Genomic DNA, 15,123 nt, shown 5'->3' with positions numbered 1-15,123 from the left:
CTACCCCAAGCATGAGATACATATTTGTATCCCATCTGGAGTTTCAAGGATCAACAAGAATGAGATCAAGAAGAAAGAGAAGAAGAAGAAGAACCAGGAGGAGTAAGAGATTAGAATATGCTGGGAGTTTAGGTATAGAATAGTATCGTGCAATTTATGTATGGGAATGGGAGGGTGGAAGGAGAACTAGGCGGAGTAAGAGATTAGAATATGCTGGGAGTTTAGGTATAGAGAAACCTGAGCAAGCTCATGGCGGGAAGCTATAAGTCAAGAACACCAAGGTTTGCATGAGGAACAGAATTTCCTTTGATATATGCCATTTTCCGGACCTGAAACTAAATTTTAGTTAATTAACAAAAAGACAAGCATAAAACACAATAAATGCAAATGAGAAAGAAATTTACGTGACATGCAATATAACAAAGCCCAATTTCATTTGCAAAGTAAAGCAAATGAGAAAAAACAAAGAAAGTGCATCCATAGTGTAAACTTAGTTTCCATATTCTGGCATCTAGAACTTACTGCCCTAACTCCCTACCCCAGAAAAGATTCAGAAAACAGGAAAGTTGAGTTTCACCAAACAACAATCAAGTTACCTCATCATTTGGTGCCCCTTCCAGAACACAAGATAGAGTGTGGCGGTCTGTTGTTATACGAAACCCCTTCTCGTTCATGGTACTCCCAGGCCTCCACGAGTCCTTTGAAACTACAGATGTTGAACGATAGATGGGCTTAAGAAGATGGTGCAAATTTCGAGGTATAAGTGACGCTGGGAACATATCCACAGTACCCGGGTCATTGACGATATTTTGAACCTAAACCAAAAACAAATGCATTTGAAGCAAAAGTAAAGTCAATTAATCAAGCTCTTGATTTAAAAGCAAAAATGAAAAGCATGGTACAGCATCAGCAAGCAGTTAAAATTATATCTCCACAACATTGCAAAACTTGAACAAGATACTTTTGGCCCTAGGCTCTAATGGAAATGGGCAGTGTGGGCCTAAGCTGTGTCTTTGGTTCAAATCTTACAAGCACAATAATTGTGTGGCAGCATTAGTCAAACAAACCAGTAGAAAATAACTTATTTTCCTAAACCTGGTAGCAGGCCTAAAAGTTCTAACTTGCAGTTAACAATTGGCACAGAGGAACGCCAAAACAAAAAAACATATAAAAAAAAATTAGTGTACTTACTGTCTGCACAATTGGGAAATATCTATACTCAGCCGGTTCACTCTATCTACTTTCTCTGCAAAGCAGAAGTGAGGAGTTATTTAGCTGCAACAAAATCCCTGATGTTACAGCAGCATAAAATGACAAGAAGAGAGCAAGTACCAGCAGAAAGATGAATCCCACTCCTCTCAAAGTCAAGGCTGAGGTAATGCGCGACCCTATGAGCTTCGTCGGTGAGCAAGTTGCCCTCTTGCTCAGCTTTAATCACGGCATTATATAAAGTATGATTTGTATTCAGATACTGTAAGACAATGATGAAAATTTTCAAATCAGATACTGGCAATGGCTCATGACTACAGTACAATTTATATACGTAACAAAACCGTGAGCAAAAAGTTAATAACACTTGCAAAGACGATTCACCGTCACCTCACATGTAGATATTCATTAACTCTTATTGAAGCTTTGATCGCCTCCTCAACAAATTCCCTAATACACAATCAAGTGAAAATCGACGAAATACCGAAACATCGAAAACTACCAACAACCCCAAAAAAAAAAAATGTCAAAAAATTCAGAGAATAATAACCTGTCAGGATGAGTTTGTCTACAAAGCTCCGCGGAGTCAATGACAGAACAGACCTATGCAATTGGAGAGTATAACAAAGAATTAGTCCAACAACTCTTAAAAAAAGAGAATTAGACAAAATGTGAGACCTTACTCTGTTAGAAATCTCATCCATGGCTCTTATTATTTACGCTGAGGAAGGCATCCCTGAAATGTATGCAACCAGCTCTCCGGACCTAAAAACAAATACGAATGAAAATGGGGAGACTGATGGAAATCAAAATGCCATGAATATTGGGATTTCCAAAGTTTGGACCTTTCGATAGCATCGTCGACGAAACGTCGAAAGCCTTTGGGGGTCTTTAAGTGGTCGAAGCCATAGAGACCGGTGGCGGTGGAGAAGGCGTACCGGCGACGGGTAGTAATAGGGCCCGGATAGCCGATATATATAACCGGGTTTGAACCGGAGCTTTGGGCAAGACCGGGGGAGGAGGCTGAGCATTGTTTTTCCGGTGGCGCCGTAGTGAGGTAGGTCTGCGGAGGTTTTTTATGTTCAGTATGCGTACGACGGACCAGAAATCCAACTAGTTGGGCCGTGGATGTCAAATTTAGAATAACGGTAAAAGAGACTTATATTTTGACAGTTTTCACTGTAGTAAAAGAAATGTTATATGCTTTAAAGATAATGGCTGCGGGACCGGTCCACACATTGATTAATCAACATTATCATCTAATTAAATCATATCCAACTCAAAAGTCACGTAACACTTGGTGATTAGTAATTTCGTTATAATTTCCTTTCGATAAAAAATAAAACATAAAAAATATCTGCTCGGGTAACATATTTCAATAATGTAATTGTCCTTGTATGTTTCTCTACGGTTTTCAATTAGTGCACTAACAAAAATCCATGACCAAGTTGCCATAAATAAAAAAATGTATCAAATATCAAAGATTTAATACTGAATCTACATCTTTAAAACATAACCTAGAAAAATATCTTTAAATGTTTGAGGATAAGAAGAAATGTGACAAATTTTTATAGATAAACTGATGGCAAAAACCAAATTGGAGATTGCTTCAACTTCTTCATCAGGGTCAGAATATGCGCAGACTTTAAAATCCTTTGACTTTTGACATTGAACACCCCAAATCTGTAAACGAACAATCTCTTATTGTTAGATCACAATCATCGTAAAAGTATATGCAATTCGACTCACATCCTTGAATTTTTGAAGCCACGACAGATATTGAAGAGTTATCACCCACAAACAAAGCAAAATCACCTAAGTCATTTTTCTCAATCCACTCATACTTATCATCATCCAGTTTGAAAACTCTAAATCTATTTGTCACGCGACAATGATGTGTATAAGTACCATAGCGGTGAACCAACAATAACTCTTCCTCACTGGAACCCACAAGGTATGCCTTTATGTATAATTCTGTTTCATAAAGAGGTGCCACCAGATTTATATTTAGGATGCGCTGAGTAGTATATTCAAAAATAAAAAGTTGTCTCTTAATGGATGTAAGAACATAACTTTTATTTCCAATTTGAGCAATATCTTCAAAAAAGGAACAATCTGGGCAATATCGATCGCAGTATGTCCATTTATTGTCTCCAAGTCTAATAAAAGCCAATTCACACCATGGGTTATATATTACCACAACAATGCAGTCATTTGCATTTGATATTGGATCTGCGGAAATCGCCGCCTTGTAGACAAAATATTCACAATGTTTAGCACAAGCACCTTTGTGGTATTCACCTGGAGGATTTAGTGGAGGTAGACGAATAATTGAATTTTTTTTCTTTTTTCTTCCTTTAACCCTGAATGATGGATTTATTAAGGTTACCACAAAATTGTCATCACAAACTATTAACCATCCTTTTGAAGACCCACAAAATCGCTTCTTCATCCATTTTAACTGCATTTTGAGGACCTTATCATTTGTCACATCACATAAATTCCATGTATCTTTTTTTCTATCAGGAATCAAGAGCATTGGAACACTATTGATTTGCTTATTCTTTGATACCCAATACCATGACTTGCAAACAGCAGCGAATCGTAAAGAATCTAAATGCAACACTAGTCTCTTGAAAACTAAATCTAAAAGCTCCTCAGGCAAACTTTCCCAATCTAAAAATAAAAAAGAAAAAAAAATCAATTAGAGATGCGATGAAGAAGAAGCAGATGTGTAATAAATCTTGGCCATAGCTTTATAAAAATAACCGTATGATTTGAAACATAGAAAGTAAAAATTGATGGAACGATACAAAGATATAAATTAAAAAAGAAAACCAGTAAAAAAGAATTTCAAACTAAAAGGTGCATTAATTCCTGTTTTTCTTTTATTAGAAGATAGGCATGTTACAACTAAAAAACAATCAAATTACAGAAGCAAATGGAGAACAAAAAATCTAAAGACAAATCTAGAAGGATGTAACCTTACACACACAGTGATATAAAACAATATATATAAATAAACAACATCCTAAAAACTGATTGAAATAAAACTAATTAAGGTGGCAGCTTAGGGTGTTTTAGGGCCTGTCTTTCATGCAAAGGATCCATTATTGTAGTAGTTTAGAGTAATTGCTCTCTTAGACAAGGTCATGAATATAGTATATTATCACCCTTCTTTATATGAAAGGTTCTAAAAAAAACAGGTGTGTCATTCATTAGTTGACAAAAACGAAAGGTTCCCCACGAATATTGTATGATAGGATTATATAACATGTGTAGCCAAAAATTCAACTCAACTGAGTATTAGATTAGAGTCATGCTTTTCTCTTTTTCCTTATTTTCCTTAATTTAGGATATAATTTTTTGTTTTATTTCACCAAATATTCATCAAATTTATAGGAGTAGGACACATGAATTATCTAGAAATTTTTGCAATAGCAAGATACAATATAAAAGGCTCGCATATTTACAATACTAAATATAGCATGACAACAACTTGCAAACAAACAAATTTACAAAGTTAAGGAAAGGAAAACACGAGTAACCTAGAGAAGTTTTGTTTAAGAAAACATACCTGATTCCATTGATTCAAAACACAGACGAGATTTTTTTGCTGGCTTTGAATTGAATGTAAAGCAATTGACTATAGAAAGAAAAGAACCCCTTATTTATATACAAGTGCTCCTAATTCCTAATAAGAATAGGAGGAAATACAAGAGTTTTATCGTAATTCCTTATAAGAATAGGAGGAATTGCAAGAGTTTTATCTTTTACATTCAAGGCCCAAAAGAAAATAATCAAACAAACGACGGCCCACAAAACAAAAGTGATTTGGGTCAGTTGATGAATAAGGCTAAATAAGTGCAATTGACTTTTCGTTTGTCAATTGTGCATCTGTTTCTGTTCCTTCAAGTTTGAACTTACGGTAGTCCCGTCTGCAGGGGAACGGCGCCAATTACATGCTTAGCGGGAAGCCCGTTTCAAACCCACAACCGAAAAAACACATAAATTCGTGTCACTCTCTAACGCTCTCTCTTCCCGCGAGATAATCTCCCCCAGCAACCCCCCTTCTCTCTCTCAATCCCATGACGAATCCGAATCCGAAATCTAAACCCGAACTGTTTTCTCCCCCATGTCGAGCTCTCCTCCGCCTTCTTCAAAGCCACCCCTGATTTCCGACCCCGACGGCAAATTAGACTCCGCAACGACGTCGTCCGTGTCCTCTCCAACTCAACCCTCTCCCTCCAGAGCTAAGCTCCTCAAAATCCCCCCCATCCCGATTCGACGAAGCCCCAGACACACGATCCACGAAGACGAAGAATTTGAAGAATTCGAAGAAGAAGATGACGACGACGATGACGACGACAACGACGAAGAGTATGAGGACCAGGTTCGTACGGAACGTAAAACAGATGATGCGCCTATCGTGTTGGCATCGTCGCTCGGCCTCAATCACATTCGGACTCGATCGGCTCCGTCCCCGCTTCGATTCTCTTCGTCGGTCTGCGCGGCTTCGAATTTCGGTGACGAATCGAATAAGGTCAAGTACACGGTCAAGCCAAAACCCAAATTTACGCCCATACAACCAGGTATTTACGTAACTTTAATGTGGTAACGTTTTAATATTCTTATTTTATTGGATTATAATTCGTTCTTTTCCGTCTAATAATGAATTCGATCATCAGGTATTTGTGAGTGTAATTTATTTTTTGTTAATTTCTAATTTTCAATTACTTTATAGTGAAACCTGTGCACTGGAATCAATCAAAATCGCTCAGAAATCCTTCACTGCTCAATCCAGTCTCGGAGGTAAAGAAATTGCCAATGAATTGCCTTATGTATATATATGTAGTTGGTTGGAGAAATGCAGGTAGCTCACGAGCTTGACAATGATGTGGTTTGTATGTAATTGTATATATTGGTAGGGTAACCATGCAGCCTTTTCAAAGGAAATGCAGTCGCCGCGTTTTCAGGCAATACTGCGTGTTACGAGTGGGCGAAAGAAGAGGACACATGACATTAAAAGTTTCTCTCATGAGCTCAACTCTAAAGGAGTTCGACCATTTCCCGTGTGGAAGTCTCGCGCATTTGGCCATATGGAGGTAAATTTGAATTTATATTATAAATTTTTATGCCTTATAGTATTTTATTTTGTTCTTTGCCCGATCTCATTAAACTGTGTCGCTGTTGTAAAATTGTCTAGGAGATTATGGTGGCGGTCAGGGCAAGATTTGAGAGGTTAAAAGAAGATGTTGACTTTGATTTAGGTGCATTTGCTGGTGATTTGGTGGGAATACTTGAAAAGTCTTCGGAGTCTCACCCTGAATGGAAAGAGAATTTTGAGGATCTGTTGGTTGTTGCCCGGCGGTGTGCAAAGATGTCGCCTGGTGAATTTTGGGTGAAGTGCGAAGCCATTGTTCAGAAATTGGATGACCGGCGTCAAGAGCTACCAATGGGGGCCCTCAAACAAGCCCACACCCGTCTTCTTTTTATTCTCACTCGGTGCACACGGCTTGTGCAGTTCCAAAAAGAGAGTGGTTATGAGGAAGAGCACATTCTCAGTCTTCACCAGCTCAGTGATCTTGGTGTTTACCCTGAACAAATTTTGGAGGGTGCACAGCAGAGCTTTAGTGGCCAACTGGGTGGTAAGGATGCAAATGAGAAGCACATGAATAAGTCCCATGAGCAGGAAAAAGTTAGTGCTGCTGATGATGTGGAGGTTGACACTGCCAAAAGCGTTGAATCTACAGGCAGCTATAGGATGTCATCTTGGAAAAAACTTCCATCTGCTGCTGAGAAGAATCAGAAAGGCCATGATGCTGCTGATACACCGCCAAACGACAAATCAGACCGTTTGCATGCCAAAGATGACACAAAAACTTGTGGGGAGTATAGTAGCGACAATGTGGATACTCCATCATGCCGACCTGAACCCCCAGAGGTGTCTGCAAGTGCACAAAGAATCTCTTGGGGATTATGGATGGATCAGCAGAATGTTTCATACGAGAATTTGATGATCTGTCGCATATGTGAGGTGGAAATACCAACTGTACATGTAGAGGAGCACTCCCGAATATGTACGATTGCTGATAGGTGTGACTTGAAGGGTTTAACTGTGAATGATCGACTTGAAAGAGTTGCTGAAGCTCTTGAAAGGATAATGGAATCTTGGACACTAAAAGGCACTGAAACTCGAGGAAGTTTTGATGTTTCAGGAGTATATACAACAAGGATGCATGAAGATTTAGATGATTTGTCACCACCAAAACGAAATGACTTGTCTCCTCGTTTCTCTGAAGGCATTCTTGATTGCGTTCCTGATGCTGACAATTCTTTTGTCATGGAAGATCTGAATGTTTTGCCTGACATGCCATGTGACATGCGTTCTTCTTTGACACCTGAACAAGGCACCAGAACCTCGTCGGCAGGAAGCTCGACACCAAGATCACCACTATTAACACCAAGAACCAGTCAGATTGAAATGCTGTTGAGTGGATGGAGAGCAATACCAGAACTTGAGAGTTATCAGCAGGTGACCCACTTCTATTTTCCTTCTGACCAGAATTCTGCCGTTACTTCTTTTTCTCTCAAAGATGAAGTCAGTATACTTTGTTTTAACTTCGTATTATTGCTCTGCAACTGAAACTCTTGTTGAATGCATTTTTGGTTCATCTTGTTTGCTATAGACACTCTGCTCCCTTCATGTTCATATTTTGATTAGAGCATGGATTGACAGATTCATAAGCTACTGGATATCGCCCGTTCCATCGCAAATGTTAGCAATTGTGAATACAGTGCATTGGAGTACATGCTTGAACGACTGGAAGACCTAAAATACGCCATCCAGGATAGGAAGGTCGATGCCCTTGTTGTGGAGACTTTTGGAAGGCGTATAGAAAAATTATTGCAGTGAGTGGAAGCCATAATTTATTACTGCATGTCTCTTGTGGTTTGTACAATTGTGAATCCCCTCAAAAGATTTTCTTGATTCGAGTATTAACAAAATTGTCTCATTTTTATCTTCTGTCGTCATTATATTTTTCATATTTCTTCAAATGATTGGTTAATTATTTAAAATCCAGTAAAAGCATCTCTGATTATAATGATAATTCTGAAATTTACAGGGAAAAATATGTACATCTTTGTGGGCAGATAGAAGATGAGAAAGTGGATCCATCAAATGGTATGGCTGACGAAGAAAGTTCAGTTGAAGATGAAGCAGTTCGTAGTCTGCGTGCCAGCCCCATCAATCCGTGTTCAAAGGATCGAACATCTATTGAAGATTTTGAAATAATAAAACCAATAAGCAGGGGTGCATTTGGGCGAGTTTTTCTTGCCAGAAAAAGAGCGACTGGTGACTTATTTGCTATAAAGGTCTGTTTGTTTCTATGTGTTTTCAGCCATGGAAAATGCTTCCATCTTTTAATTGCAAGTAAATGTTTCAAGATAAGTCGGTTTTCAGAACTGATTCTGGTGGTACATTTCTGAAGGTATTAAAGAAGGCTGATATGATTCGTAAAAATGCTGTTGAAAGTATTTTGGCGGAGCGTAACATCCTTATATTGCTTCGCAATCCTTTTGTGGTTAGTGGGCCCCCAAAATGTACAGTTCACTTTAAGAATGCATTGCATTTGGAAATAATTTCTAATACGTACTTCTGATGATGAGCAGGTCCGATTTTTCTATTCGTTCACATGCAGGGAAAACCTGTATCTGGTCATGGAATACTTAAATGGTGGAGATCTGTACTCTTTACTACGAAATCTAGGCTGCTTAGATGAAGATATGGCCAAAGTATATATTGCAGAAGTTGTAAGGGAATACTAGTATCTTTTGTTCCATTTTCCTCTCCAGATTCACCTTTTCATTTCTCTCTCTCTAAAATTTTTCTCATAGATGGTATAACAGTACAAGTAATCTTTTGTTTACTCTTTTCTTTTTAAAGGTTCTTGCTTTGGAGTATTTGCATTCATTAAATGTTGTCCATAGAGACTTGAAGCCAGACAACCTGTTGATTGGTCAAGATGGTCACATCAAGGTCAATATTTAGCGGTCTTAGTTCTTTTACATAATTCCCCCCCTCTTTTATATAATTGGAGATAAGTTTGGCCATAGTAAAAGCATTCTGGTATTATATCATGCATCTGTTTTTTTGGGTATCATCTGCATAGGTTCTGCCATAAAGTGTTTACTTGTCACTTCTCACAAATGTCTAATCCCTTATGTTACAGTTGACAGATTTTGGGCTCTCCAAGGTTGGTCTAATCAGCAGCACTGATGACTTATCAGGTCCATCAGTTAGTGATACTGGTTTTCTTCGAGATGATGAACCAAAAACTCAGCCTTCATCAGAAAGGACACAGCGCCAGAAACATTCAGTTGTTGGCACCCCTGATTATTTGGCACCTGAAATACTTCTTGGCATGGGGCATAGTGCAACTGCTGATTGGTGGTCTGTGGGCGTTATTCTTTTTGAGCTGCTTGTTGGTCTTCCACCGTTCAATGCAGAGCATCCACAGGTATGCAGTCTAACTATGGTGGGCATTAATTTAAATTGTTTTTGGACTGCTGGGCGTATTTTGTTTTTTTTCTTTTCCCTCTTTATTGAATGTAATCATCTTCTGTCATAAAAAAAACAGGTCCTTACTTAAGGAACTTAAGAGAGGATTTTGTGTATATATATGCATAAATTCTATACACACTCTTCAGTAAACTCATGAATATCTTATGAGCATTAATCTTTCTCCTCATTTTCATTGGCACAACAGTTTGTTCTGATGATATTTTGTTCCTAAAATTTTTCTGGTGGTTCTTTTTGGACTGTTCATGAAGGATTAAGTTCTTTTTCTGGTGGTTCTTACAGCCTGTTCGTTCAATTCTTCACCAAAAATTTATTGAATTTATCATTTATTGGTTTTACATTTCGTTGTATATTTTCTGCACTACAGTATTTCTCTATTGCTCTTATTTCTACTTAACATTGCTCCAAGTCTTTTATAGCATCCTTAACATCTGAATGATTTTTTCTGATCCTTATAACCGGGAATTGTAACATCTTTTAATGCCAGATCATTTGAGAGTCTTGGGTGAAAAATTTGACACTGTTACTTATAGATCCTACTTATTGCAGCAAATTTTCAACAATATAATAAACAGAGATATTCCCTGGCCTAAGGTACCTGAGGAGATGAGCTATGAAGCATACGATTTGATTGACAAGTAAGAAAGATTACAAGAGATATGTTTCTGGATGTATTAATTACAATTTTATTGTGACTGCTTATGTAGATTTCTAATGTGCCTCTATTTTTCAAGAGAGGTCTGTCAGACTAAGATATCTAAAGTCCTCTCATTTAGAATTTGAAGACAGCATGCCTTCATCTTACTTACATTTCCTTTGGCCTCCTGTCAGATTGATGACCGAAAACCCAGTTCAAAGACTTGGAGCAACAGGTTCCAGGGAGGTAATTTATTGACTACCGATGAAAATTCATTTGTAAGTCAGAATGAAGATAGAATTAAGTTTTGTGTCTTTTCTGGCAGGTGAAGCAACATATTTTCTTCAAGGATATTAACTGGGATACACTTGCGAGGCAGAAGGTCATTTCAAGTTATATTTATTCAAGTTTTAAAATGATTTTTGGTATATCTGTGATAGTCAAGAGTATCCATATATATTGGCTGCAGGCAATGTTCATACCATCAACAGATGTACATGATACAAGTTATTTCATGAGCCGGTACATATGGAATCCAGAAGATGAGCATGTTAATGGCGCCAGCGATTTTGATGAAATGACTGAAACATGCAGCAGCGGTTCATGTAGCAACATACAAGACGAAGATGTATGCATCCTCCTACATATGATCTCTTTTTGTCTTTTTTCTTTTTTTCCAGTCTCTATGCACATAGAGCTGTTAAAGGCCAGACCATAGCTCTTACTGCATCCAAGTTGATATGGAAGTATATGGACTACAAGGATGTACCGAAGATATGATTTCAAAGTGTGCTTGAAATCCGTTAAGAATTATACTTTGAATTCATAAATTTGTTGACCCTGGTGCATTCTAGTGGGACTATTATTTTAGCCACCTGACCATTGTATGTCTGTGATTCAGGGGGATGAATTTGGCAGTTTGGCGGAATTTAGTGCTCCAACCCTTGATGTGCAGTACTCATTTAGTAATTTTTCATTTAAGGTAAGTCCTGTGAACCTGAACATATTTTCTCCATTGGAAGGGACTTTAGATGCTAGATGAAAAATGAATGGTGGTGGTTCTTGCTCTAGGGATTTAGCATCATTCATGTGTTATTTCTGTTCTCAGAACTTGTCGCAGCTAGCTTCTATCAATTATGATCTTCTAGTGAAGAGCGCCAAGGAGTCCCCAGATGCCTCAAAGTCATCCGTTCCATGACAGTAGACATTGCTGCTTTAAGCCTTTAACAAATCTATGCTCTGACCTAGACCTAGTGCTCCCAGCTTACTGTCCCTTTAAATGCGGTTCGTTGGAGAAAAGTCATCAACATGAATAGTTCAGGAAGTGCCTCATCAATTCAGTGATAGCAGTTGTTCTTCCTGAAGGGCAAAGGTAGGCTGCTACTGAAGCTGGTCTAGTTAATCTCACTTGACTGTTTCACTAATTTTCCATTCTAAAAATGGATTATTATCACTGCAAAAGGCCTTGTTGAGATCTTTTGGTCTTGATTACGCGATGAGTTTTCTTGTATATATATATTTTCAGTAGAAAATTTTGGTCCCTTTTTAATTTTAGTGAGCTGTTTAAAATCTGCGGGTTAAAAATTAGACTTAGGCAATATATGATCATGGTCTCTTGGATATGGTTGGATGTAATGTAACCTTATTGTCTTCATGAGCAACAGGCAAGTTGGAAAGTTAGATTAAACATAATCATGTTCTTTTCACTTTGGATTAGGAAGGCATAAGTAAAAAATTTCTACAAAATATAGGAGATTTGGCAGCAATTAAAAGATGATGAGCTCCATTTATGTTATAAGCGGCGAATCCGGTGTTTGCTTTGAATAAATTTTCTTCTAGAAACAAGATTGGGATGAAAGCCTGAAGCCGTTTGCTTATAAATTGTAGCCAAACTTGTGGATATGCATATGTCAGACAATATACGGCAGTGCCACATCTAAATCTAATAGTGGATATTGGAATGATGCTGGGTTTTTTCTTATGTAAAAGAATGTGGGTTTTAAATTAGGGTTTCATCTTTTTGAGTCCACACTTAAAACACCTTCTCCCTTTGGAAGATATACAATAATTTGGTGTTTATAATAGCCAAAAGTACGTGTTTGGAAGGCAAGAAAGTGTCATAATAACAATGGTGCTCTAGCTTCTGGTGCGTGATGATGATGCGTCTCATTTCACATTTCATTTTTTTACTTAATTATCATATAATGCCAAATAAAATAAAATACCCCACTATTCAATCTGCAGAATAGTTAAAACTAAAGAATGTTTGATGATCTATGCTTATTTATTTATTAGCCAAAAAGACAGGAAAATGAGAACGAAATATCACTCTCCAGAAAAATCATTGGATAAGGACATCAAAAGAGAAAACTTCATATGCAATTACGTGAATTTGAGGGTTTCCATCCACAGAGTTGTACTTATTTTTAGCTATTTAAAAAAAAACTGAGCTTAAATGTATCAAATTGGTGTGTGGTAGTTTTTGTTGCAAAAGGACACCCTACCTACCAACCCATATTTTGATGCCATTGGCCACTGGCTGGCCAAACTAGTCTACATTTTTAAATTACAGATATTCCACTAAATAGTGTTAGTGGGAATCAATCAAAATGCTAAAGAGAATAAACAGATCTCTTAAACAAGTTGTTGGTCTTTTCGTTCCTTTGCCTCATCATTTTTCAGATAGAATGATTAAGTCTCCAACATACAAAGTCGTCTTCTTTTTTTTATTGGTTACTTTGTTTGGCTATGTACTTCTTAGAGAGAGAGAGAGAGAGAGAGAGAGAGAGAGAGAGAGAGAGAGCGCTTTGGTTGGTAACTTTTTTGTGGGTTCTGGTACTGAAAATATATGACCGTGTGTCAGTCACTAATTGATACACCCGAGCTCGAAATCTTCAACTCCAAAATCCTTGCAGTCCAAGAACCATGCTAAGCTATTATCCTCCGCCGGATTATCAGCTGCTGAGCTATCTTCTGATGAGGCTGAAAAATCCCATGTCAAATCTTCCAGGAATGTATCGGATAATATGTAGCTCATCAACGGGTCATCTTCACTCTTTAGGTTAGGCTCCAATGGCTGGGATTCATTGCTTGAGGAACTTTCAGCTGCAGAAGAGATTCCATGTTCTGGGATATTCACGTTCTGCTGATTCATGTCTAAATCTGCAGGTGGATTGTTTGGTTTACAAGGCATTTCTGGTGGAGTGGCTTGCTTGCATAGAGGTTCATGGGTGATTGGATCAATGCCCATCTTGATAAGCTTCTTCTTGATGTGTGTGTTCCAGTGGTTCTTGATCTCATTGTCAGTTCTTCCAGGCAATCCTGCTGCAATTTTAGACCACCTGGAGGCAAAATCACAGCTCAAATTATGCTAATTACATGTCAAGTAAAACAAAACAAAAAAGCTTACCTAAAAGAAGTGATATTTATACTAGAATAAGCATAGCAAGTGCTGTTTTGCACAGCTGAAGTTGTTACAGCTTTAAGCTCTTTAATCAGTGTGATGTCTAAAAAAATTTGATTATAATGTTATATATGATTTATGGGTCCTAAAAGCCGAAGAAACTAGAGAATGGTTGGTGACAAAAGCAGTAGAAAAGTATAGCAAAGAAAGAACAAAAGCAAACCTATTGCCAAGACGGGAATGGAGGTCAATGACAAGTTGCTCCTCAGCTTCATTAAGGAGGCCTCTTTTCAAGTCAGGCCGGAGGTAGTTAGTCCACCGGAGGCGGCAGCTCTTGCCGCAGCGCCTGAGGCCGGCGAGCTTGGGGACTGCACGCCAACAGCATTGGCCATGTGCGAGGAGAAAATTCACCAATTTCTTGTCCTCCTCAGCAGTCCATGGCCCTTTCTTCACACCAAGCTTGTCACAACAAGGTTGCCTTCCCATCACTTTGTTTGTGCTGTTAAGTGTAGTGTGTAGTACTTGCTACGCCAAAGCCCCACTCACCTTCCTTTATATACTAACTGTGTGTAGTGGCTGCCTTGCTTTTAGGGGAAATCAAGAAGAAGAAAGAAAAAAGAAAAAATGTGTACCCTAAGTCTCACGCTCTTGACTTATTTGCGTGGATGTCACAACTAAATTTTGGACCAAATATAAATTGACACTTTCCATGGCATTTAGCCTTCATTTTTTTTATGACCTGGCTACCAAATTGGCAAAGCTCTAATCCTTTCACACCACCAACCAAAACTTTTCGTCTCACACATGGGGCATTGGGCATACCCATAATTTCATGTTCCTCCTCTTCCTTCCCTTGCTTTTGGTTGAGAAAAATATTGCATTTACCAAACCTACTTTTTTACCTTTTGCCATCCTCAATCAAAAAACGAAGTAAAGATTAACCCCCCTTCTCTTTTTTTTTTTTTATGGTTTGAAACTAAAGAAACCTTTATCAAACTTTTCATAAGCATGCACCGCCACATAAGAATTTTGAGAGTATCAAAAGAAAAGAAAACCCTTTGGTGCTTTCTCTTATATGAATAAATTCTCATAAGAAATTAGTGAAGAAATTATTTGATTTGTGCAATTTTGGTCCCAATGGCGCATGCATAGCCCAAGCAAAAGGCCCTTTCCAAGGGTATCATTCCAGTCGCATTGTGGATGTGGTGATAAGTACATGCCCGCCTCAGTCCTATCCAAGGATTCTAATATAAAATTATAAAAGGAATAAATAATTTAGGGTTAATTAAT

At 38.0% G+C, this 15,123-nt stretch overlaps 3 protein-coding genes across 5 annotated transcripts; 1 reads left to right on the top strand and 2 right to left on the bottom strand.

Annotated features, from left to right (window-relative positions):
- On the bottom strand, positions 7 to 2,642 carry LOC109947509 (probable mitochondrial intermediate peptidase, mitochondrial). Of its 3 annotated transcripts, none has more exons than XR_002270282.1 (8): positions 2,055 to 2,642; positions 1,893 to 1,974; positions 1,760 to 1,812; positions 1,600 to 1,659; positions 1,333 to 1,471; positions 1,192 to 1,246; positions 597 to 815; positions 7 to 329 (listed from the first exon to the last, which is right to left on the bottom strand). XR_002270282.1 is itself a non-coding variant. In XM_020557869.1 (8 exons), exons 2-7 carry the CDS (start codon positions 1,911 to 1,913, stop codon positions 707 to 709), a joined length of 432 nt encoding a protein of 143 aa, XP_020413458.1. In that variant the 5' UTR covers positions 1,914 to 1,974; positions 2,055 to 2,642; the 3' UTR covers positions 7 to 335; positions 597 to 706. The 3 variants fall into 3 exon arrangements, 2 of the variants coding, with proteins under 2 accessions (XP_020413458.1, XP_020413457.1); XM_020557869.1 differs by having other exon boundaries at positions 7 to 335; positions 1,605 to 1,659; XM_020557868.1 differs by having other exon boundaries at positions 1,605 to 1,659.
- On the top strand, positions 5,115 to 12,122 carry LOC18785008 (probable serine/threonine protein kinase IRE). The gene is made up of 16 exons (XM_007218834.2): positions 5,115 to 5,801; positions 5,954 to 6,021; positions 6,138 to 6,314; positions 6,416 to 7,744; positions 7,949 to 8,121; positions 8,337 to 8,586; positions 8,703 to 8,795; positions 8,884 to 9,024; positions 9,158 to 9,250; positions 9,444 to 9,731; positions 10,343 to 10,431; positions 10,625 to 10,676; positions 10,756 to 10,812; positions 10,900 to 11,058; positions 11,332 to 11,412; positions 11,539 to 12,122. The coding sequence occupies exons 1-16, from the start codon at positions 5,345 to 5,347 to the stop codon at positions 11,626 to 11,628; spliced, it is 3,597 nt and encodes a 1,198-aa protein (XP_007218896.1). The 5' UTR covers positions 5,115 to 5,344; the 3' UTR covers positions 11,629 to 12,122.
- LOC18785868 (protein ODORANT1) lies at positions 12,788 to 14,615 on the bottom strand. The gene is made up of 2 exons (XM_020558577.1): positions 14,057 to 14,615; positions 12,788 to 13,771 (listed from the first exon to the last, which is right to left on the bottom strand). Exons 1-2 carry the CDS (start codon positions 14,317 to 14,319, stop codon positions 13,297 to 13,299), a joined length of 738 nt encoding a protein of 245 aa, XP_020414166.1. The 5' UTR covers positions 14,320 to 14,615; the 3' UTR covers positions 12,788 to 13,296.

This window comes from Prunus persica, chromosome G2 (genome assembly GCF_000346465.2).
Source record: "Prunus persica cultivar Lovell chromosome G2, Prunus_persica_NCBIv2, whole genome shotgun sequence".
Lineage (NCBI taxonomy): Eukaryota > Viridiplantae > Streptophyta > Magnoliopsida > Rosales > Rosaceae > Prunus > Prunus persica.
The sequence above is the reverse complement of the archived record's forward strand: the minus strand, read 5'-3'. Positions and strand labels throughout refer to the sequence as shown.

Bases quoted from the DNA above. Each gene is read 5' to 3' on its own strand.
- LOC18785868 (XM_020558577.1), bottom strand. From the start codon at position 14,319: ATGGGAAGGCAACCTTGTTGTGACAAGCTTGGTGTGAAGAAAGGGCCA. The intron at 13,772-14,056 runs GTTTGCTTTTGT...TTTTGCCTCCAG, and splicing joins CATTCCCGTCTTGGCAATAG to GTGGTCTAAAATTGCAGCAG.
- LOC18785008 (XM_007218834.2), top strand. From the start codon at position 5,345: ATGTCGAGCTCTCCTCCGCCTTCTTCAAAGCCACCCCTGATTTCCGAC. The intron at 5,802-5,953 runs GTATTTACGTAA...ATTACTTTATAG, and splicing joins ATTTACGCCCATACAACCAG to TGAAACCTGTGCACTGGAAT. The intron at 9,732-10,342 runs GTATGCAGTCTA...TACTTATTGCAG, and splicing joins TCAATGCAGAGCATCCACAG to CAAATTTTCAACAATATAAT.
- LOC109947509 (XM_020557869.1), bottom strand. From the start codon at position 1,913: ATGGATGAGATTTCTAACAGA. The intron at 1,660-1,759 runs GTTATTATTCTC...ATTGTGTATTAG, and splicing joins AGACAAACTCATCCTGACAG to GGAATTTGTTGAGGAGGCGA. The intron at 1,247-1,332 runs GTACTTGCTCTC...TCTGCTTTGCAG, and splicing joins TGGGATTCATCTTTCTGCTG to AGAAAGTAGATAGAGTGAAC.